Here is a 23,850-nt window from a genome sequence, read left to right as displayed (position 1 = left end):
AGTATCGCACCGAGTCAACAATACACGTCCTCTTGTGTAATCCGAACAATAAATGGTAGAGTTGAGTCGCATCAAACGATGCTCTCCTTAAGGTTTTTAGATGCCCCACCCGCAACTGCTGACCATGCATCTATACCTCCAAGATGAAACAACTCTCTAATCACATAGGTTGCAGTTCCAAATGTGATTACAAAGGGTGTCCAAAGGCTATATTCACTAACTCATCGACACTAATCGATTACAGTGGAAAAAAAACTAAAAATGCTTCTAAAATTAATTTCAAAAGCAATTGTTGGAGAATGAGCAAGACCCCCTCTCTTTATATAGGAGAGGAAGAGACACCACTAAGGGATGTCTCCAAGAGATATGTCCGAACTCATGTCTTTTCCCATAAGGCTTGTTTGTTAGCCACTCAAACAAGTCTTCCAATAGGCACCTATTGGCTATTTAGGTGTCTATTAGGAAAGCACTCAACCCTCCAACAAAACCGTATTTTGAATCTTTAATTTTAAAACAATTAAAAATCCAACAATCCCCCACAGATTCAAAATACCGATAAAACAAAACACTGAGTTAGTGAATATATTAGACATAGTAGGACACATCGTTGCAGGTGTCTTTCGGACTTGAACCTACACTAGGTTTGATGAACTTCGCTACAGAGTACGGGTGAAGTCAGACTTCTTGAACCTTTCCTCATTGGCGTAGCCGGCAAGCTCACCATCCATATCCTACCAGTCGACCTTACGTGACTTAACCCGTTCATGACAAAATTGGACATTTTTAACCGGCCTTGTCCCCTATCTTGGTCTCATAGATGTTTAAAGAGTTCGCCTTTAAAACTCTCATCGGTAGGCGGCCTCACCTCCTACATCCACTAAGGTCAACCAATGCGCACCACAGTTAACACACCCCCACATTTCGTAGGATTTGGCTTGATTAAGAGTATCTAACTCATCCTCATTTCATTGTGGTGGTACTACTTTCCCATGTAATCAGAATGAGTAAATTTTAGTAGTACTAGTCAGGTCATCGGTGACTTCGTTTGTACCCTTTGAACCTAATTCAGGAGTTAAACCTCTTCACATAGGTTGGGTGTCCATCACATGACCTATGACACAGCTTTAAACTCATTCCTTAAATGTATACCACAATAATGGTCGAGGCTATATAATAGTATTAGTCATTTTCTGTCCCGACTATCTTGAAATGATAATGCTACCTTCCTTAGCCTCACCAGGATATATGTAATCAAGACATATTAGTCTTTATTTCTCTCTCGACCATATCCTTTGTATTTGTAACACAATTTGGCTTTGGTCATCACCATATATCTATCATTTATATTCATAGCCGTATGGCTCCAAATCCGACTTTCTTACGAAGCCATAAAAAATAAAATCATGGTGGAACCTATAACTTAGGCTTATATTACCGATTCCATGAATCACACCCACTAACACATGTTTGTACATGCCACCTTTGAACCAAAGTGTTGTTTCAAATACGTTCCATATGTACTTGACTTCCTTTCCAAGTAGAAATCCAACATTTTACTTGAACTATCTCTTTGAAAAAAGAGAGACTTTGCATACGAATACACGCATTCTCATAATAACCCCCACATAAAATTGTTGGATTTTTAATTGTTTTAAAATTAAAGATTCAAAATACGGTTTTGTTGGAGGGTTGAGTGCTTTCCTAATAGACACCTAAATAGCCAATAGGTGCCTATTGGAAGACTTGTTTGAGTGGCTAACAAACAAGCCTTATGGGAAAAGACATGAGTTCGGACATATCTCTTGGAGACATCCCTTAGTGGTGTCTCTTCCTCTCCTATATAAAGAGAGGGGGTCTTGCTCATTCTCCAACAATTGCTTTTGAAATTAATTTTAGAAGCATTTTTAGTTTTTTTTTTCCACTGTAATCGATTAGTGTCGATGAGTTAGTGAATATAGCCTTTGGACACCCTTTGTAATCACATTTGGAACTGCAACCTATGTGATTAGAGAGTTGTTTCATCTTGGAGGTATAGATGCATGGTCAACCCAGATTGCAGAATTGGGGCATCTAAAAACCTTAAGGAGAGCATCGTTTGATGCGACTCAACTCTACCATTTATTGTTCGGATTACACAAGAGGACGTGTATTGTTGACTCGGTGCGATACTATTTGTCATACCAATCAGATAAGTCTTGTATTTATTATTTATTTATTGTTTCTAGTCTTATACTTGCTGCCCATGATATTTTAATCTTACAATCTTAAGGCAAATCCGACTTAATGCATGGTCAACCCAGATTGCAGAATTGGGGCATCTAAAAACCTTAAGATTGTAAGATTAAAATATCATGGGCAGCAAGTATAAGACTAGAAACAATAAATAAATAATAAATACAAGACTTATCTGATTGGTATGACAAATAGTATCGCACCGAGTCAACAATACACGTCCTCTTGTGTAATCCGAACAATAAATGGTAGAGTTGAGTCGCATCAAACGATGCTCTCCTTAAGGTTTTTAGATGCCCCACCCGCAACTGCTGACCATGCATCTATACCTCCAAGATGAAACAACTCTCTAATCACATAGGTTGCAGTTCCAAATGTGATTACAAAGGGTGTCCAAAGGCTATATTCACTAACTCATCGACACTAATCGATTACAGTGGAAAAAAAACTAAAAATGCTTCTAAAATTAATTTCAAAAGCAATTGTTGGAGAATGAGCAAGACCCCCTCTCTTTATATAGGAGAGGAAGAGACACCAATAAGGGATGTCTCCAAGAGATATGTCCGAACTCATGTCTTTTCCCATAAGGCTTGTTTGTTAGCCACTCAAACAAGTCTTCCAATAGGCACCTATTGGCTATTTAGGTGTCTATTAGGAAAGCACTCCACCCTCCAACAAAATCGTATTTTGAATCTTTAATTTTAAAACAATTAAAAATCCAACAATTTGTACTGCAAGTCTCACATTTTCTCTGCTCTCTCACTTGCCGCTGTGATCATCAACGGTCTTGGAGAAAAACAAGGTGAGTCAACATGAAGTTCTCTGTTTGGAAAACTGTCTCTCGTAAACCTCTGCTCGCTCACTTGTTTTTTTTTTAATCCATCTGGGATTTTTTCCCCCTTTTTTCTCCTACTCTAATTTATTGATCTGAAAACTGATGTTAGGGTTTACCTTTTGGTTAGTTATGAAGAGTCTTGGGCTTCGTTGTTCTATGAATTTTTTTTTTTTTTTTGGCCTTGAGTGAACATGTAATGTAGTGAGATGAATGATTCCATTGAAAACCCTTCCCATATATGCTTGAAATTATCGGTATAGTCAACATAGACAGCCAACATTAGAAACGACATCCATAGTGATATGGCTACTTTCAATGGTGCTCCCCTGAATCCCAGAGGTGTGAGGACAACCAATGCATATGTGATGCCAACATGGAAGACTAATGGAACCTCTGAGCATATAACTAGTGGTATTATAACAATCTGTGTCCAGGAGAAACCTTAGGATGCATTGTAGGAAGCCATAAGCAAACTGTTGGGAATAAACCCAATACGCAGCGGAATATAGATCAGGTCAATGCTTGTAGTTCATGATCAAGAGTAAGGAAGAAACAATTTTAAAATAACATTCATGGTTACCTTAGAGTTGCAAGTGAAACTCTTCCTATAGATAATAGGTCTTTCAACTTGTGCAAACTTGGAGATTGAAAAATCGTTCAACACTTTGAAGCTTGATCAATCCTTGCAACCTTTTAGAAGAACACAAAAATCACCGAAGCCTCTTGAGTTCTCTAATTCAAGTCTCACACACACCACTACAAGAGAGGGGAGAGAGCACTGCCAAAATCGTGGGAGGCTCCTCCCTTTCCCTCTTTTATAGTTTTGGAGATCCTTGGGTCTCAAGTAATTTCCTTCCATCTTGGCCTCAGCTCAATCTTCCATTTTGGTGTTTTGTGAATTTTCTAATTTTTGTAACTTTAATTTGCTACTAAAAGTGAAGACATAGAATCTCAAAAGAGATACAATCTTTCTAAATTATGGTCCATGAGATATTCTCATAATATCTCTTGCCATAATATAAAAAGATATTTAACCATAAATAATTTGTTCTCCCATATAATGTCATGTGTCCAATAAACTCTTTTATTGCACATAAACCCTTCCACTTTTCTAATATCCCATAATGAATTATAGGATATGTGCTTTAATGCTATTAATCCCCAATTCATCATGTACGGTGATCGAGAGAATATGTGATTGCGATTGGACGGCCGAAAAACTTTGAAATCAATTTTCAATATAATTTATATAGTAATTTTATATTGAAAATAAATTAATAAAACATTTCGAATAAACACTGGATCCAGATTTAGTTCCGACCAATCACTTTCTCTCTCTTGGATATTCCCCTCGTACGGGCAGTGGATTCTATGTTAAGAATCCTCTTTATTTACAATACAGGATCACGAATCCAATGTAACGGTTTATAGTCCGATTGGACGTCAACCATTGGCTTACCAAAATCTGTAATGCCACACTGCAACAAATGGAATCTTCTCAGGTTAAAGGGCTATCGAGTGGCGGGTAAGTATATCACACACACAACCAGTAGCAATACATAAGATATACGTACCAGATTCTCATCTATACACGTTTTCGACGTGTACCCACATCCAAGCACCGAAATCACCATTTCTCGTGACATGCGATATGGAAACCATATAAACGGGATGTCCAGTCTCATTCCTAGTTCAGACAAGTTTTAGGGAAAGACCTATGGAACATTCTTATAAGCCAAAATGAAATAATAAAATGTAAAAATTAAATTCAATAATTTAATAATTCGGGTTTGATGGACACATAATTCCAACACAAACAGCCCTAGGAACATGAATGGAGATTTTGCAGCCCTACAAGTGCATATGCTGGGATTGAATAAAGGGTTAAACAATGGCTATGTTAGAAGTTCATAACAGCTTATTGTATTTAAGATTACTATATGCTTCAACCCCTTAAAACTTAGTCAACTCAAACTCTATATGATAAACAAATGGATGGTGGCCTGCCGCTTCTATCACATTTACTTCCTTCAGCAAGACAACCAAAAAACCATGCATCAACTGTGAGCACTCTATTTCATTTGAAACCTGATATCATAACATGGTTAATCTCAACACATTTCATGTGTGAGAAAGGCAAATCACTCCATTTCAAGCACATTTACAAGTCAATAAATTTTACCAAACAAATCACCATTAGAAATTGCAGTATCCCCAAAAAGATCAGAGAACTATTTATATATTACAAGAAATTTTATTTTCTTCCCCCAAAAGCAATATAATATTTTTCTTCCTTCAAGAAAAAGTAAGCAAACAGCCCCATTGGGTATGATCCTTGAAACAGGGTTTGTGGCACAGTCTCATGGTTACTTGTAAATCTCAAACTCTACTTGTTGGATTTTTAGCTCAAATTGGTAGAGCACTTGGAAAATGAGCATGTTCCAAGGGGATGGTCATTCGAATCCACCAAGATCTGTTTATTCAATTGTTCACAAGTAGCTGAAGATTTGTAAGCCACAAAGATGAATAAATATATATTGGACCAATACAGTATCAGTGTTGTTCAGATCATTCACATTCAACCAGAGGTTCTGCACACAAGAACAAATCACTTAATCAAACATGTCTCCCAAGCTTGACAAAGCTGAAATTCTCTGACATCCTCTTAAATAGTTATTGATTTCAGTCTCTTAAAATCTCTCACTGATTACCCTGTTCTGAAATTTCCTAGTTGATTGAATCTGCTGTGTCTTGACAGCCAGCTATTGGATTATCTCGAGATTTCAGTATTATATTCAATTAGAGTTCTCCTGAAATCTGGACATTTCCCTTCACTCGATCCTGCTTTTTGCTGGATTTTGAATCTTATGATTCCTATCTCCAAGAACTTTAGACCACATTAGGGAGAGAGAGAGAGAGATTCAACAGAAAGTAAATTAAATTGAGATCAAGTTGGGCGTTCGTAACCTCCACGCTCCAACTTGAGAGGGAGTATTAGATTATCCACGCATGCATGACTTGTACATTCCATTTTTCCCATTATTCTCCTTCCATCTCTTCCATATTTTGATTGTATTCTCTTTCCTACTTTGTATCATCTCATATATTGTACATTCCATAATAGGTATAGGATTGTATTTAAATTGATATTCAATGAATAGAATGAATCAAGCTGATGCAGATTGCATCTCGCCATTATCATCTTGACAATTCTAGTATTCTGATGCATTATTTTAAGTACTGACCTATGACCACTCTCTCCCAGGGTTCGAGTGGATTTACAATCAACCTTAAAAGCTTAGGTTTGATTGCTAGGCTTGCGAGCTGTTATTGCAACTTCCAGGAACAGAGTGATCGTTGTCAATACAAAAACATGTAGTTTCTTATGGATAGGACGGTAACCATGTCCTTTGGCAATTAAATCCTAACTCTGTCATAGTCAGTTCAAGGGTTGTGTGCAGATTGATAGAATGGCCTTCAAGTATGTGCAGCACACCCCAATCATCATGGCCTTTGATAGCTTAGTAATTAGTCCAAAAAGACTTTTTTTCTAGTTTCCTGAACACATAATTACTTAGAATTGGAGGGGAGACCCGTTCTTTTGGGGCCAAAACTTTAGGAATGAACCTGGGATGGCTAAATTAACAACAGCTCCCTAGCGTAGTTGATGAGCTATGGGGCGTTTCATGCCCATGCTCACCAAAAGGTCTCGAGGTCGAGCCTCCTGACTGTTACCTCCCCCCCACCCCCCAATAAAAAAAAAAAAAGAATTGGTAATTTACCATATATTCCAAATCCCACATTCCCAATCCCCCAAAAACAAAAACTACGGTTGAATGTCAGGAGAACCTGATGCCTCATGATTGTTGTGAATTGTGATATAGACGAACTCTCTTGCTAGACCTCAGCATCTCTTCTTCTTCATCGTCTTCTTCCATATTGTCATGGGTCTTCCTCCTCTTTTTCTTCTTCATCATACCACTCGAAGAGACCTTCTATCATCGTGACAATTGAATGTAGATCATTAAGCTTTTGGTGGCCAGGTTCCCCGTTCTCAAACAAGACGTCCCACGATTTGACTACAGAAGAGGGATAGTAACATAGACAACTCGACTTATAAAAGTCAGATTCATAAACATCCAAATATTTAATAGCATCTATTCCTTGTAACGGAATCCCCAGCCAGTCAAAGCCTTTGAAATGGTGAATGATGATTATATCTCGACGAGTAGTGATATCAACATCCTCAATTAAGAGCGAATGCCGGCACCTGATTATTTTGTCTTTATGGTAGATAGAAGCAAAAATATCTAAAGCGAAGGTTAGTAGCAGACCTTGTTCCAATCCTAGCTCATCAAAGAAGTTGGAGGGAAATTCCAAAACAATGCACAGAATCAACCCCTTGTAATCGTGCCCATCATTAACAATCAAGGAGTATGTATTTCCCCGTGACCCGAAGGGTATAAGTGTTTCCTGCAAATCAGAGGAAAGGAAAGGAAAGGAAAGGAAAGGAGCCATCAGTACTCAACAAAGTAATAAACTAATTGATAGTAGCTAGGAGGAATAAAAACAAAGACAGTGAAATTAAGGACCTGGCCATATATCTTCCTTGGAGCATATGTTAAGTTATAGCATCCTAGCGCATTCAATTCTATCAAGGATTCAATTTCTTCAAGGCCTCGAATCTCCTCCAACTTATCACATTCCGTAACATCTAATGTTGTCAAATTTTTCAACCTCAACAAATCCGGTAATCGTACCAATGAAATGCAACATTCACAATGTAGTACAACTAAGCTTGAGGGAAGCTCTGGGGGGGGGGGGGGGGGGGGGGGGGGGGGAGGAAAGGAAGATTTTTGGGACAAAAAAGAAAAGGAAAAAAAAAAAAAAAAAAAAAAAAAAAAAAAAAAGAAATGGAGCCGGGATGTATTCCAGCTTACTGCAACCCGTAAGCTTTAATGTTGTCACATTTTTCAGCTTCGACAAATCCGGTAGTTGTACCAATGAACAACAACTTTCACAACGAAGTACAGCTAAGCTTGAGGGAAGCTCTGGGAGGTATTCCAACTCAATGCAATCATTCATTAATAACTCCTCTAAATTCAAGAGCATTGAAATATCATCAGGTAATTTTGAAATTTGGGTTCTTTCCAGGTTAATGCTACGCAAACATTTCATTCCGCCCATTGATCTTGGTAGCTTCTTGAGTAAGTAGCACCCTTGCAGTCTAAGCTCTTCGAGAGAACTCAGCCGGGAAATGCTATCTAGGACTTCTTTGATTTTTGTCCATGACAAGTCAAGTTCAACTAGAGATTTTAGATCACCAATGGACTTAGGCACCTCCTTCATTTGATTACCCCTTAGAATAAGACTTTTGAGCTGACTCAACTGCCCTATGGACTCGTCTAACTTATTAAAAGAGTGACAATACTCAAGTCTTAATCGCTCCAAGTTCGGAAACCATGAAAAGTTTGGGGACTTGGATAGAGATCCACACGACCTAAGATCGAGAACTTTCAGTTTTTGGAACCTCTGTCAAAACGAAGAGAAAACATATATGTATATATTTACAATACTATCCAGAAAATTAATAATCAAATGAGAAAAGAAAAAAACAAATACTATACCTTATTTTCACCTTCAGGCTCCACATTCCAGGCTAGTTTAATCTTGCTCTTCGATAGGTCGAGATAAACTAGATTCTTATGATAAAAATTTGTTGGTGGAATAGTATCCCCATGGAAGCCCATCCACTTGAACCACCTTAACCCAGAAGGAAGGCGTGAAAAATCTCCCATGTAGTTTGCATTACCAATGTCTGAGATATCTTAGATTGTGCATCATCTCAAAGTGTTCACTATATAAATTAATATGTGAAAAGAAATAGCAGGGAAGCATCATGCCTTTTATCATATCAGTTCCCTACAATAAAAAATAACTCTAGTAAATAGAAATCAGTAGACACCAAAAGGGCAATGATAAGGATGCATTAAATTCATAGCATTACTTTTATTTTTTGGTAAGAATTCAGAGCATTACTCAATGCATTATAATGCATTATAAACATTTTGTGCTTGAAATCCATGTACTTTTTATTATAACACACACACATAGAGAGACACAATGAGAGAGAGAGAGATGGGTTTAGGTCTTACCTTGTATTCTTTTAATACTTCCAAGATTTCACCATGAGACCATAATCTACTACGTTTACCCGGCTCCATAAGGCTTTCTTCGAAGACAATGTTCCTTCCCATGTCTCGAATTTGGTCATGCATCCTCAACAAGTTATCTTCAAATTGTACAAGGGACCTTTTAGTTAGTCCGTATATTGCTGATTTAGGATGATAGCCACATGAATCCCATATGGAATATACAGTTTCTTTTTCCCATCCAATGAAGAAACATGCAGCATCAAGAAAGATAGCTTTTTGATGACCATCTTCTAGATTATCATAACTTATCTTCAACCTTCTCTGGATTTCTCCATGTGGAATTTCTTTTAATTTTTGAAATGTACTTTCCCACACTTCTTTGCTGCTTATGCCCGATAGGTAAGACCCCAACACCTTTAAAGTTAAAGGCAACCCTCCCGAATAACATGTCACATCATCTGAAATTAGCTTGTAATCTTTAGGAGGTTGGTCCCTTGAAAAGGCATGCAAACTAAATAGTTGAAGAGATTGACTATGATCCAGAACTTGAGGCCAATATATTTTATCAACTTTAGCCACACTCAGAATATGTTCATTTCTGGTTGTTATTATGACCCTGCTTCCTTGACCAAACCAATTCAATTCACTAGCCAAAGCACCAACCTGTTCTTGATTGTCAACATCATCAAGAACAAGAAGAACATTTTCTGTACAAAGTTTTTGTTCTATCAATCTTTTTCCTCTATGACAATCAGCTATGTCAATGTCTGCTTTGAAGATATCTTTAAGAAGACGCTTTTGCAAAGTTGCTAGACCCATGGATTGTGTTGCCTGTTCTCTAACATCTGAAAGAAAACTATGCTTATTGAAACATGAAAAGATACGATTGTAGAGAGCCTTGGCAATAGTTGTCTTCCCAATGCCACCGAGACCACAAATTCCCACGAACTGAACATCATTGAAACCAATATTTAATAAAGATAACAGATTATTTACATGGGAATCTATTCCAATAAGGTATTTACATTCAGCCAAGTGGGTGTTATTGATCAGTTCACCTAGAACCCTTTTGACAACTAATTCAACTAGCTCTGCTTGGTCCCTGCAATCATTTCATAAGTAAAATCACGATGACAACTAATGTGATGAAAATACATACTTTAAAAAAATGAAGAAAACAAATGAATTCACAATTTTTGATGGAATGGAAAGCAGTCAAATTAAACGCAAATGAGAATAAAGTACGGGTACAAATTTGCTATATGTATCCTCATATACAAAGTAGGTGTGTAGTGACTTTGATTTAGGTCAAATGTGTTTGCACCTTTTAATTATATTAACAGAAGTAACATTGGAGTGATAATAGAGCATCAGAACAATCAAAGTTACTAGTTAATTCTCATACTTAATGACTTGGGGATATTTTATATATATAACTTAACAAGAGGAAAATTGAATCTCTCTTATTAACCTAACCACTTTGGACTTCTAACAATGTAGAAAGACCTAGATAACATGCCAAATGGGTTTGAAATGTTTTATTTCTTGAAAAATCTTGAACCACTTGAGATACAAGGGGAAGGTTTTAAAATATGGTCAACCATTGATGTTGCACCAAATTATGAATATGATCGATCACCAGGATACCCCAAGGTTTGAAGTATCGGTATCGCCGTATTTTATTGGTGGGGTGATTTTAAGAAACGTATCCTATCGGAAATACATATCGCACGCTACAGATACACATGGAAATGGTCAAGATACCCATCAAAATAAATTTGTGGAGCAAAATACAATACAGATAAGCAATATAGCAGTTTGTTTCATTTATTTGATTCGTTTTTCAGCAAGGAATCAAAGCCCCAAGCATGAAATTTTAAGGAAGAGGTCATAAAGTTGAAGTTTTGGGTGAAAACTTGTTTCTCCAAGTACTGTTGGTGCTTTTTGGTTTCTGGAATCCTGATTCTAAAGTCACATGTGTCTTTTAATGTGCGTATGACAAGGTATCGTAATATATTACATTTATCGCATCGTATTGGCCGATAAAAACTGATACTTTAAAAAAAAAAATTCAACCCGTAACTCAATCGTATCGAGAGTATTGGAATGTCAAGAGTATTGGTATATATTGATCGTATCGTGTCGTATCAGCCGATACAATGCAATGTCGATTGATAGATTTTTTTTAAAAGAAAAAGAAGAGACATATCCTCACTATATGGTATCGATACCCTATGATACGGATACATATTGATCAATACGATGCGATACGGGGCGATACTTTAAACCATCGATACCCCTAATCCAATGTTGCACTAAAATTTTCATATCCGTAAGACAAGTAAACATATATACTTCTTGCAATTATTCCTTTTTTACATTCGAAGTTTGTTTTCATAGGTCCCATTCTCTTTGGTTGACAAAATTCATTCTAAAGAGCAATAGATAAAAAAATTAATGATAATACTGTTATTTATACAAAAAAAAAAATATATATATATATATATATATAATACCCTTGTGTTTAAACATTTTATGACTATAAACAAAATATTCACAGTGGCAATATTTGATTTTTGATAAGGTAAGTAATTTTGTCAAATTTATCATAAAATCTTAAGAATCAAAGAATATATTAGGAGGGAACGTGAAGGGAACGTAGCAAAGGATGGGAGTATAATGGGCTGGAATGAAATAAACAAATAATCTTTGAAGTTTTAAGATATATATAAAAGGCCGCATCCATTGTACATTGCACAAGGCTCCTGAGTTTAGCAGGGGGTCTGGGGAAGGTCAAATGTACGTAGTCTTACCCCTGTTTCCAAGACTTGAACTCGTGATCAAGCGTTCAGCAAGTGAGCATTTGACCAATGCACCAAACAAGTTTTAAAATGTATATATGCATGATAATGAGATTGCCTTGGAACAAAGTTTGTGAGATTGAGATTTGAGACTCACTCATTTGCATCTTCCTTGAGAACCCATCCCTTTAGCTCCCCTACCATTCTCAAAGCTTCCTTCCAACTGTTTACGATATGTGGGTCAAAATTCTTGTCATGTTCTCGAAATGGTCCTTCAAAACTTCCGGTCTGATTTCTTACATGGGATGGCTCAACGTCAAAGAATATGGGGAGGACCATTTGACCATTGGATGTATGGCTATGAAGCATCTGAGAGAGCTCCATGAGGCACCATTTGCTAGAGGCGTAACCTTTGGAGAAGACAGGGATTGAGATTTTGGATCCCTGTATCGCCCCAAGGAGTGCTGGGCCTATGGCTTCTCCGACCCACAATTTTTCTCTATCTATAAAGACATTGATTCCACTATCTTTCAGGGCTTTGTGAAGGAATCCGGTGAAATTTTTGCGAGTATCTTCACCCCTGAAGTTAAGAAACACATCAAATTTGGAAGATCCAGATGAAGAAGCAGAGGAGGAGGATGATGCCTAAGTCAGTTTTGCCATGAAGCTGCTGCAGTTGCAATTGCAGATCAGATGTTAAAGGAGCTTTCTTCTTCTATATCTATCCTGCTTGAATGTGCTAACCCAGTAGACTGGAGGAGCTTTCTTGGTGTCCAAATTGATTCCAAGTGGAAAGTGTCAGGCAGCTTCAAACAAACAGAGATAGTGAAAGCGTGAGGGTTCCACTATGGACAGGGTGAGGATTGCTAATGTCTTTTTTTTTGTCTTCTTTTTTTTTTGATATAGAAAAGATTTCTTCCACTTTCTCCGAAGGAACCAATCTATAAAATAAGTTTGAAATGCTTGGGGATAGCTTTGTATAGTGGAAGGAATCTTGGAGTCTTATGGACAGGTGGATTAGGTGGTGATAGTGAAACATGTTAGGAACAAAAACCATAAAAGAAAGCAACATGAACATGGAGACTTTTGAGTCCAGATCCTCTATTGCCGCTGCCCGTATTTTCTGTTTGTGCCCCACACACAAGAAGGCAGAACTTACCGTCTTACCCCTGCTCGAGTGCCTTGTCCGAGTGGGGATAAGGCGGTGACTTCTGCCTTGCTTGTGTGAGAGGCGCACACGGAAGTAAGGGCAGATGGAAGTAGAGGATTTTGATTCCAAAGACTTTGACTCATACCACATTGACTGTAACACCTACTCATTATATATTATAATATTTAATTTTATACTGTTAGGTACGTTTTAGGGCCACTGTCGACAGAGACTTCCCAAGGGATACATAATTTTACATTATTTTTAAAGGGGAGATGTTCTCTGCACCACAGACACAGAGTGCAGGATGCGTTGTCCATACACATGAGGTGGGATGGGGCGGTCATTTCAGTCATTCTCGGGAGGAAAAGAGTTTTGCAATTTCCAAAATCAATTCCCCAATTGGTTCACTCCAATTTATGAGGAAATTGTAAGTAATCCAACCTAGGAGGAACTTGTGAGCTGTGTGCAGCAAGGATAAGCTTGGGTCCTTCGAATTACAAAGAAGGAATTCTATTCTTCAAAGATAGAATTTTTCTTCTAGTATACATGAGGGCTCCCATAAGACCTTTCGAAGAATAAGATCAATATTTTTCTGGAAAGACATGAGGTAAGACATCAAGGATCATATCAAGTAGTTTGACGTGTGTCAATAGCAAAAATGGGAAAATGCTTCACCATCTGGCCTTCTTATTCCCTACCCATTCCCATTCAGGTATTATGAACAGATCTCTCCATGGATTTTATTGATGGACTTCCAACTTTGAGGACTTCTATCTGGCATGTCCAAATTTGCTCATTTCATTCCAATATCTCACCCGTACACTTCAACCTCTGTGGCTCCATTTTTTTTTTCCCTTAATAACATCTTCAAATTATATATTATGGACGCGCTTTGTCTCTTTCTCTCTGTTCTTCGTACAGCTTTTTTTTTTTGGCTTGCATTTTGCTTAATAATCTGCTTCATATTTTTGAATTCATATCGAGAAATGAGAAAAACCTCAAATTATCACCAAGATATTATGGGCCATTCGAAATCATCCAGAAGATGGGGCTCATGGCATACAAACTCAAGCTGTCCAGTGGATCAAGGATTCACCCTGTTTTCCATGTATCTTAACTGAAAAAGAAAGTCAGAAAAGTGGTGCAAGTGCAACAGGAGTTGCCAAATTTGCAAGAGGGACAAGATGCTGTTTTGGCATGGTCACAAGCTGTGGTTGAACGTCGAATCAGGAAACGACGTGAAGAAGTGCTCATACACTGCAAGGGACTCTATCAATTAGATGTGACTTGGGAAGACTTGGAGCAGATGGAGCTGAGATTTCCAGTTACCAACCACACTTGAGGACAAGGTGAAGTTTAGGGAGGAGGACGTACTGTTATTACTGTTTGTGTCTAACTATTTCCTGTTGCCTTGTGCAAAAGAAGGAAGGTTTCCCTCTAAGAAACCAGTGTGTTCTGTTCCTTATAATTCTCCAATTGTTCTTCATTGTCTTGCTTTCAAAATAGGTAAGGGAAGGAAGAGTAATTTGGCCCAAGACTTAGTGTTGTAAGGTCTCCCACTGTGTCCACTACTCGATCAACTTCAGTTGCACATAACATCATTCCTACCATAGTGCAGATGAAAGCAGCATATTTATCCAATTTGAAGTGTTAAAGTATGGTCAAGGGTTTGAGTCTCGAATCAGCCTCTCTGCGAAAGCAGAGGTAAAGTTGCGTACATTGTGACCCTCCAATTGTTCTTTATTGTCTTGCTTTCAAAATAGAAAAGGGAAGGAAGAGTAATTTGGTGCCTTTTCTTTGGCTTATTAACTGTTTTTTATGCAGGTGCACCACAGGCTCTTCTTCAGAGTTGTGTCACGTTTGGGGCCTTCTCTTTTATTATTGAAGGGCTGAATAAGCAGCAGCCAGCACTGGCACATCCACTCTTACTGAGCAAGAGTAGCTACACACACAATGTTCTTCCTCCCTTTATGCTCCCGCTGCTCAATTATCTAAGAAAAAGCTTCTTTTCATTTTGGCAATCCTCAAAACAACCCAAGAAGGGTGCATACCCATCCACCTGCTAGAAATCTCAGGTGTACCTTGATGAACATCTCTTTTGACATTTTCTGAAGTGGTTGTGCCATCTAAACTTTCATCAGTTGGATTGAAGGCTGAAGGGGTTTATGCTAATACATTGTAGAGATTGAGGTCAGTTCTGATCCCGACAGTTTGAAGACTTGAGAGGGGGGGGGGTTGAATGTGGAACATTATTGTAACTTGTAAGCTGAATAATGAAATAGTCCTTTTCTTTAATTGTGATTCGTCGCCAATTAGGGACAACTCCAACATTGGGTAATGTTTATAAAGACTTTTGCATTCCAAGATCCAACCCATACAAATTTACAAATAAAGAAATTAAAAAGGTCAAAAAATATGAAGGGAGACATGCTATATTGAATATCGATCTCAGGCGTTAATGACTAACACTTCAATCCATGGACTTGACAACTTCTATTATATATTTTAAGGTTCCATGCATGTACACGGCTCCTATGCAACAAGAAGCCTGCAATGTATCCATATATATGCCTGAAAACCCATTTTAAAGTTGGAAAAAACAATAAATCTTGTAAGGTTCTTGTCCCTTATGGTCTGCTCTGGTTGATGGAAATTGGTTGATTCAACATCTGACTCATCCTGGAAGTTCAACTGTATTTACAGATATTTAAGTTTTAAATTTACCCAATTGGATGATAGCACCATTAAGCCAGAATGGAATGACAGGATCTTCATTTGTTTTGTTTGTTAGATATTTGTATTTTAAGTAACCACCTGAAATCATGAAAGTCAAAGGAAGAGGATGATAGATCAAATATATGGTTTAATGAGAAAGTAAATACCTAATTCTCCTAGTTGTGATCCAGGTTCCCATCAGACTGATACATTCTACGTGATCTATATAGATCTTTTACTGTATCTCAAACAAGTAAGTCAAGGATTTGCTAAATAAAATAGTCAAAATTAACAGTATGTTTAGAATACTTTAAGCAGAGAGAAGGTTCTATAATATTGAGCACATTTCAGATTTTATTTAGGGGAGAGTGTTTATGTTCTTTGTAACAAGGTTTCATCAGTCTAGTAGATTGTGTTCTGTTAAAGTCCTTTGTTTCTTCAGTCTTATAATAGACATTGCGTGTATGATAATGCAAATTGATTTGGAAATTTGCAGATGAAGTCATGTCATCTCCCAAACTATCTCACTTTACTTCATTCAAGAACCTTAAAACTAAATTTATTAAAGCCGTAAAGAAAAGTCTTTGTTGACTTCTGACCTCTTATAGAGAGTTGTAGAGTTTTCTTGAAGGACTCCTTCGTGAGCATCATCATATCCCCACCTAAATTTTTTTCTGTTTTCTGATTACCCATCTCCCTTTGAATCCCTCTCATCTTCTTCTTCCTCTACTATTCTTTTTATTCCCTTTTGCAGTCTATGATTTAGTTAATGTTTCATTGGCCATCTGACCTGCTTTCTTTAAGCACAGACTTTGTCAGATTATTATGCAGAGCAGAACATGTATTTTTCTGTCTTAGCTTACTGCTTCAGTTCACTCTCTACTCTCTTCATTAAATTGTCTGGGCTATGAAAAGCTAAGAAGTTTTCTGCCTTAAATTTCCCCCACCTCATTTTCTGTTGGGAGAATAAGGAGCACTCCTGGAAGTATCAGCAATAGAAGAGAATGTGATACTGTTCTCACCATCAGAATTGGTAATCTGTTTACAGATAAAAAAAAATGGTAATATACATTGTTAAATGTCAGAAGGACCTGATGCCTCATCATTGTTGTAATGTAGACGAGCTCTCTTGCTAGACCTCAGTAACTCTTCGTCATTCCCCACTACTTCAGAAACAGAGTCGAATCCTAAACAATTCCTCTCCTCTCCTACTACACATGATGATGACTTGTATTTACTAACCCTCATCAATGATTTGTCTTCCTCCTCTTCTTTAGGAGCAGAATTTGATCCTTCAACCTCCCCTCGTGGCAAACATGTAAAGCTCTGGTTAAGAGAAGGAACAACACCATTATCGTTGCTGCGATATGACCAATCGAAGAGTTCTGCTACCATCATGCCAATTGAATGTTGATCATAATTGGGATTTTGCTGATCATCATCAGGTTCCCTGTTCTCCAAGAACAAGACCACCCACGATTTGACTATAGAATAGTCTCTTGCCAGATAGTAAGTTTCACAAAGTGACTTATAAAACCCAGATTCACAAAAATACAAATCTTCAATATCTACTTTTCCATTTAACGGAATCCCAAACCAATCAAAGCCTTTGAAATGGTGAAAGTAGAATATATGTCGCTTAGTAATATCAACATCCTCAATTATGAGCGTATGGCAACGACTGATTGTTTTATCTTTATGGCGAATAGAAGCAAAAATATCAACATCGAAGGTTAGAAGCAGACCTTGTTCCAATTGCAGATCACCAATGAAGTCGGAGGGAAATTCCAAAACAATGCACAGAATCAACCCCTTATAATTGTTCCCATCATTAACAATCAAGGAGTAAGAATATCCCCGGGGTGACCATAAAAGTGTTCCCTGCAAAACAGAGGAAAGGAGCCATCATCAGTCAACAAACTAATAATAAACTAATTGGCAGTTTCTAATCGTTCGTTCCAATTAGAGTAGCTAGGAGTAAAACAATAAGACAATGAAAGTGAAAGGACCTGGCCATGTATCTTCTTTGGAGCATATGTCAAGGTATGGCATCCTTGCGCATTCAATTCTATTAAGGATTCAGTTCCCTCAAGGCCTCGAATCTCCTCCAACTTACTGCAACCTGTAATCTTTAATGGTGTCAAATTTTTCAGCTTCGACAAATCTGGTAGTCGTACCAATGAACAACAATCTTCACAATAAAGTACAACTAAGCTTGAGGTAAGCTCTGGCAGGTATTCCAGCTTATTGCAACCCAAAACATCTAATGTTGTCAAATTTTTCAGCCTCGACAAATCCGGTAGTCGTTCCAATGAACGGCAACCTCTACAACGAAGTACAACTAAGCTTGAGGTAAGCTCTGGCAGGTATTCCAGCTTATCGCAACCCAAAACATCTAATGTTGTCAAATTTTTCAGCCTCGACAAATCCGGTAGTTGTTCCAATGAACGCCAATCTCTACAACGAAGTACAACTAAGCTTGAGGGAAGCTCTGGGAGGTATTCCAGCTTATCAAAATTCATAAAATCTAATGTTGTCAAAATTTTCAGCCTCGACAAATCCGGTAGTCTTACAATTACAGTGCAACGTTCCCAATTAAGAACAACTAAGCTCAAGGGAAGCTCTGGGAGGTATTCCAACTTACTACAACCGGACATTTTCAACTCCTCTAAATTCAAGAGCATTGAAATTTCCAAGAGGAAATTTGGAAATTTTGCTTCCTTCCAGGTTAATGCTACGCAAACTTTTCATTCCCCCCATTGTTCTTGGTAGCTTCTTGAGTGAGTGGCATTCTTGGAGTCTAAGCTCTTTGAGAGAACTCAGCCGGCAAATGCTATCTGGGAGTTCTTCGATTTTTGCCCCCCACGACAAGTCAAGTTCGACTAGAGATTTTAGATCACCAATGGACTTAGGCAACTCCTTCATTTGATTACCCCTTAGAATAAGACTTTTGAGCTGACTCAACTGCCCTATGGACTCGTCTAACTTATCCAAGGAATAACAACCTCCAAGATATAATCGCTCCAAGTTCGGAAACCATGAAAAGTCAAGGGACTTGGATAGAAATCGACAATATCTAAGATCGAGAACTTTCAGCTTTTGGAACCGCTGTCAAAACGAAGAGAAAACATATATATGTATATATTTACAATACTCTCCAGAAAATTAATAATCAAATGAGAAAAGAAAAAAACAAATGCTATACCTTATTTTCATCTTCAGGCTCCACATTCCAGGCTGGTTTAATCTCGCTCTCCGATAGGTCGAGATAAACTAGACTCTTATGATAAAAATTGATTGGTGGAATAGTATCCCCATCGGAGCCCATCCACTTGAACCACCTTAACCCAGAAGGAAGGCGTGAAAAATCTCCCATGTAGTTTGCATTACCAATGTCGAGATATCTTAGATTGTGCATCATCTCAAAGTGTTCATTATACAAATTAATACGTGGAAAGACATCGGGAAACATCATGCCTTTTATCATATCAGTTCCCTACAATAAAAAATAACTCTAGTAAATAGAAATCAGTGGACACCAAAAACCAGAAATTAAAAAGGATGGGCAATATAAGGACACATATGTGTCATTTGGAGTGTCATAGTAAAGGTAGTTGGGGGGGTATTCAAGTCACTATTCAAAAGAATTTAAAATTTAGAGCATTACTCAATGCATTATAAACTTTTTGTGCTTGAAATCCAAGTACTTTTTAATATATAAACACCGAGAGAGAGATGTGTTTAGGTCTTACCTTGTATTCTTCTAATACTTCCAAGATTTCATCATGAGACCATAACCTACTACGCTTACCCGGCTCCAGAAGGCTTTCTTCTAAGACAATGCTCCTTCCCATGTCTCTTATTTGATCATGCATCCTCAAGCGGTTACCTTCAAATTTTAGAAGGGACCTTTTAATTAATCTGAATATTACTGATTCAGGATGATAACCACAACCTTCCCATATAGAATATACAGTTTCTTTCTCCCATCCAACGAAAAAGCATGCAGCGTCAAGAAATATAGCTTTATGATAACCATTTTCTAGATTATCATAGCTTATCTTCAACCTTCTCAAGACTTTTTCATGTGGAATGTTTTTCAATTCTTGTAACGTACTTTCCCACACTCCTTTATTGCATATGTCCGATAGGTAAGACCCCCACACCTCTAGAGTTAAAGGCAACCCTCCCGAATAACATGCCACATCATGTGAAAGTTGCATATAATCTTTAGGAGGTTGGTCCCTTGAAAAGGTATGCAGACTAAATAATTGAAGAGATTGCTTATGATCCAGAATTTGAGGTCTGTATATTTTATCTCCATCAACTTTAGCCACATTAAGAATATGTTCATCTCTGGTCGTTATTATAACCCTGCTTCCTTGACCAAACCAATTCACTTCACTAGCCAAAGCACCAACCTGTTCTTGATTGTCAACATCATCAAGGACAAGAAGAACATTTTCTGTACGAAATTTTTGTTCTATGAATTGTTTTCCTTTATGACAATTAGCTATGTCAATGTCTTCCTTAAAGATATCTTTAAGAAGACGCTTCTGCAAAGTTACTAGACCATTGCAGTGTGTTTCTTGTTCTCTAACGTCTGAAAGAAAACAATGTCTATTAAAGCTTGAAAGGATGTGATTGTAGAGAGCCTTGGCAATAGTTGTCTTCCCAATGCCACCGAGACCACAAATTCCCACGAACTGAACATCATTTGAACCAATATTTAATAAAGATAACAGATGATTTACATGGGAATCTATTCCAATAAGGTATTTACTTTCAGCCAAGTGGGTGCTATTGATTAGTTCACCCAGAACCCTTTTGACAACTAATTCAACAAGCTCTGCTTGGTCCCTGCAATCATTTCATAAGTAAAATCACAATGACAATTAATGAAATAAAAATACCTAATAAAAAAAAAAAGAAAAAGAAAACAAATGAATTTACTTAAAGTTTTTAATGGAATGGAGAGCAGTCAAATTAAACACAAAGCAGAGTGCAGTTCACGTACAAATTTGAAATATGCATCCTTATATACAAAAGTATGGGTACAATGGCTTTTGATTTAGATCAAATGTGTTTGCACATTTTTATAAACAGAAATACCACCTGGAGTGATAATAGAGCATCAGAACAATCTAAGTCACTACTAGTTAATTCTCATACTACCTGACTTGGAGCTATTAGATATTATAATTTGTAAAAGGAAAATTGAATCTCTCTTATTAACCTAGCTACCACCTTGGAGTTCAAACAATGTAGAAAGAAGATCCTAGATAGTATGCCAAATGAGTTTGAAATGTTTTATTTCTTGAAAATCTTTAACCACTTGAGATACAAAGGGAAGGTCAACCATTGATGTTGGCATTAAATAATGAATATGATCCATCAATAGGATACCCCTAATTCAATGTTGCACAAAATTTTTCGTACTTGTAAGCAAGTAGACATCTTGGTATTTCCTTCTTGAAATTATTTATTCCTTACGCTTTGAGTTTGTTTTCATAGGTCTCATTCACTATGGTTAGCAAAATTCATTCTAAAGAATAACAGATTAAAAAAAAAAAAAAAAAAGTAATGACATTATTCTTATTTATAAATAATAATAATAATAAGGTAAGCAATTTTATTAAATTTATAATAAAAAATTAAGATTCAAGCAATATATTAGGAGAGGGAATGAGAGTAAAGTTGCAAAGGATGGGAATGTAAGGATGGGTAATGGAATGAATGAAATAAATTAATAAACAAAATAATCCTCCAAAGTTTAAGAGGATTTTGAGACACTCACTCATTTGCGTCTTCCTTGAGAACCCATCCCTTTAGATCCCCTATCTTTCTCAAAGCTTCCCTCCAACTCTCTACGGTATGGGGCTCAAAATTCTTCTCATGCTCTTGAAACGGCCCTTCAAAACTTCCAGTCTGATTTCGAACATGCGATGGCTCAACGTCTAAGAATATGGGGAGGACCATTTGAGCATTGGATGTGTGACACTGAAGTATATGAGAAAGTTCCAGGAGACACCATTTGCTAGTGGCGTAACCTTTGGAGAAGATAGGGATTGAGATTTTGGATCCCTCAATCGCGCTAAGGAGGGCTGGGCCTATGGCTTCTCCCACCCACAAATTTTCACTATCAATGAAGTCGTTGATTCCACTGTTTTTCAGAGCTTTGTGAAGGAATCCGGTGAAGTTTTTGCGAGTATCTTCACCCCTGAAGTTAAGAAACACATCGAAATTGGAAGAAGATCCAGATGAAGAAGAAGCAGAGGAGGAGGAGGAGGAGGATGCCTCAGTCATCAGTTTCGCCATGAAGCTGCAGTTGCAATGGTTAACCTTCTTCTTTATATTTCCATGAATCTGCTAACCTAGTAGACTGGAGGAGGAGCTCTCTTGGTGTCTTAATAATTGATTCCAAGAGGAAAGTATCAAGACACACAGATTGTGAAACCGTGTGGGTTCCATTATGTAAAGGGTATAGCCTGCTGACCCTTGAAGAAGAGCTCTCTTTAGTGTCCTATAATCGACTCCAAGAGAAAAAGTATAGAAAGCTTCCAAGAAACAGGAAATTGTGAAACCGCGTGGGTTCCACTATGTAAAGGGTAGCTTGATCCTTTGGTGTCCTAATGAATTCCAAGAGGAAATTATCAGAAAGTTTCCAAGACACAACTGAGATTGTGAAAACGCGTGGGTTCCATCATGGAGGTCGGTCATCAGTGAGAGATACAGATCGCCAACGGCCCACTGCCCACTGTAGCGCCTACAAAGCAAGGTGTGCAATGACCGTCATACCCCTGCCTAAGTGGGGGTAAAGCGATCATTGCATGCCTCACTGTGGTAGCGCAGAACAGCCAGCATGCCGCAGAGGACTCAAATCTGAGAAATATTTTATAGAGAAGACTGACCCTGCACACGCTGACCAATGGTAATATGCACACAAGCATGGACCTGGGCCTCAAGTAGGGATGTAAACGGATCGGATTCGGATCGGATACGGATCGGATGTGATCGGAGCCGGATATTCCCTAGCCGAATACGGATACCTCTAAACGGATTCGGATGCGGATCGGATTCGGATTTTCGACCATCCGTTTACATATCCGCCTTGTGTAACCCGGACCTTCCTCCCTAGCGGATACAATTCTCTCTCAATCCATATCTCTTAGATCATGATTCTCTTTTCATCATATTCTAAAACTTGTTTAATCTTCAAAAATCCTAAAAATCATTATTTACTTAATTTTTATTATTAAGTATTCGGATTTTTTCGACGGATTTTAATCGGAGTATTCGGATTATTTTTCGGATATCTCTAAACGAATACGGATGCCCCTAAACGAATACGGATGCGAATTCGGATTCGGATTTCGGTTATCCATTTACATCCCTAGCCTCAAGAGCCTCTAGGCCCTCCACTATACGGTGCTGGCTTATCTGTATTTGTTCCAAAATTTATATGATTGATAATGTTTTTTTTAACTGTAAAATGTTAAAAGATGATTCTTTTTATTTAAATTTTAAACATACACTTAAAATTACTTTTATTATACAGTTGTTGTTCAGTTGCTATTAGACCATGAACCAAGACTAAGCAAGACACTTAACCCCTCAAATTCCAGTATTCTACCCCTCTCATATCTATTGCACATAGAGGATACATACCGGTAGTTAATGAATTGCTTTTGAAAGATTCTAGCTTACTTGAGATTTCTCGTTCCAATGGGAAAAATGCTTTACATTTGGCTACTCAACAAGGGCATGCGTGGACCCGATTAGGAACAGCAATCAGACCACCCATTAGTTAATGGTTCTGGATCTCAGATTTGGAATCGGTGAGCTTATTGGTCCGGATCTGCTCTTAACACTTTAGAATCGGAACCGCTAGAGAACTAGACCGATAGTCTAGAACTGGACCAATTGACACCCCTACTTGTATGGAAGGAATCATGGAGG

At 37.7% G+C, this 23,850-nt stretch overlaps 2 protein-coding genes across 2 annotated transcripts; both read right to left on the bottom strand.

Moving 5' to 3' along the window:
- Positions 1–8,875: 8,875 nt before the first annotated feature.
- On the bottom strand, positions 8,876–13,323 carry LOC122643663 (disease resistance protein L6-like). Its single transcript, XM_043837264.1, has 4 exons — positions 13,183–13,323; positions 12,181–12,668; positions 9,223–10,324; positions 8,876–8,989 (listed from the first exon to the last, which is right to left on the bottom strand). Exons 1-4 carry the CDS (start codon positions 13,321–13,323, stop codon positions 8,876–8,878), a joined length of 1,845 nt encoding a protein of 614 aa, XP_043693199.1.
- A 5,351-nt stretch (positions 13,324–18,674) lies between these two features.
- On the bottom strand, positions 18,675–22,224 carry LOC122642283 (disease resistance protein L6-like). The gene is made up of 3 exons (XM_043835723.1): positions 21,689–22,224; positions 19,644–20,751; positions 18,675–19,387 (listed from the first exon to the last, which is right to left on the bottom strand). The coding sequence occupies exons 1-3, from the start codon at positions 22,207–22,209 to the stop codon at positions 19,091–19,093; spliced, it is 1,926 nt and encodes a 641-aa protein (XP_043691658.1). The 5' UTR covers positions 22,210–22,224; the 3' UTR covers positions 18,675–19,090.
- Positions 22,225–23,850: the final 1,626 nt, after the last annotated feature.

The sequence above is a fragment of the Telopea speciosissima genome, chromosome 10, assembly GCF_018873765.1.
Source record: "Telopea speciosissima isolate NSW1024214 ecotype Mountain lineage chromosome 10, Tspe_v1, whole genome shotgun sequence".
Classification (NCBI taxonomy): Eukaryota; Viridiplantae; Streptophyta; class Magnoliopsida; order Proteales; family Proteaceae; genus Telopea; species Telopea speciosissima.
Note: the sequence above shows the minus strand (reverse complement) of the source record. Positions and strands in the feature narration are given on the sequence as shown.

What these genes read in the sequence shown, in the direction of transcription:
- LOC122643663 (XM_043837264.1), bottom strand. Translation starts at nt 13,323, where the DNA reads ATGTGGTATGAGTCAAAGTCTTTGGAATCAAAATCCTCTACTTCCATC. An exon ending in ACTCGAGCAGGGGTAAGACG is followed by an intron (nt 12,669 to 13,182) that starts GTAAGTTCTGCC and finishes AAACTGACTTAG; the next exon opens with GCATCATCCTCCTCCTCTGC. An exon ending in CTCAAGGAAGATGCAAATGA is followed by an intron (nt 10,325 to 12,180) that starts GTGAGTCTCAAA and finishes AAATGATTGCAG; the next exon opens with GGACCAAGCAGAGCTAGTTG.
- LOC122642283 (XM_043835723.1), bottom strand. Translation starts at nt 22,209, where the DNA reads ATGGCGAAACTGATGACTGAGGCATCCTCCTCCTCCTCCTCCTCTGCT. An exon ending in CTCAAGGAAGACGCAAATGA is followed by an intron (nt 20,752 to 21,688) that starts GTGAGTGTCTCA and finishes AAATGATTGCAG; the next exon opens with GGACCAAGCAGAGCTTGTTG. An exon ending in AAGTATTAGAAGAATACAAG is followed by an intron (nt 19,388 to 19,643) that starts GTAAGACCTAAA and finishes TTTTTATTGTAG; the next exon opens with GGAACTGATATGATAAAAGG.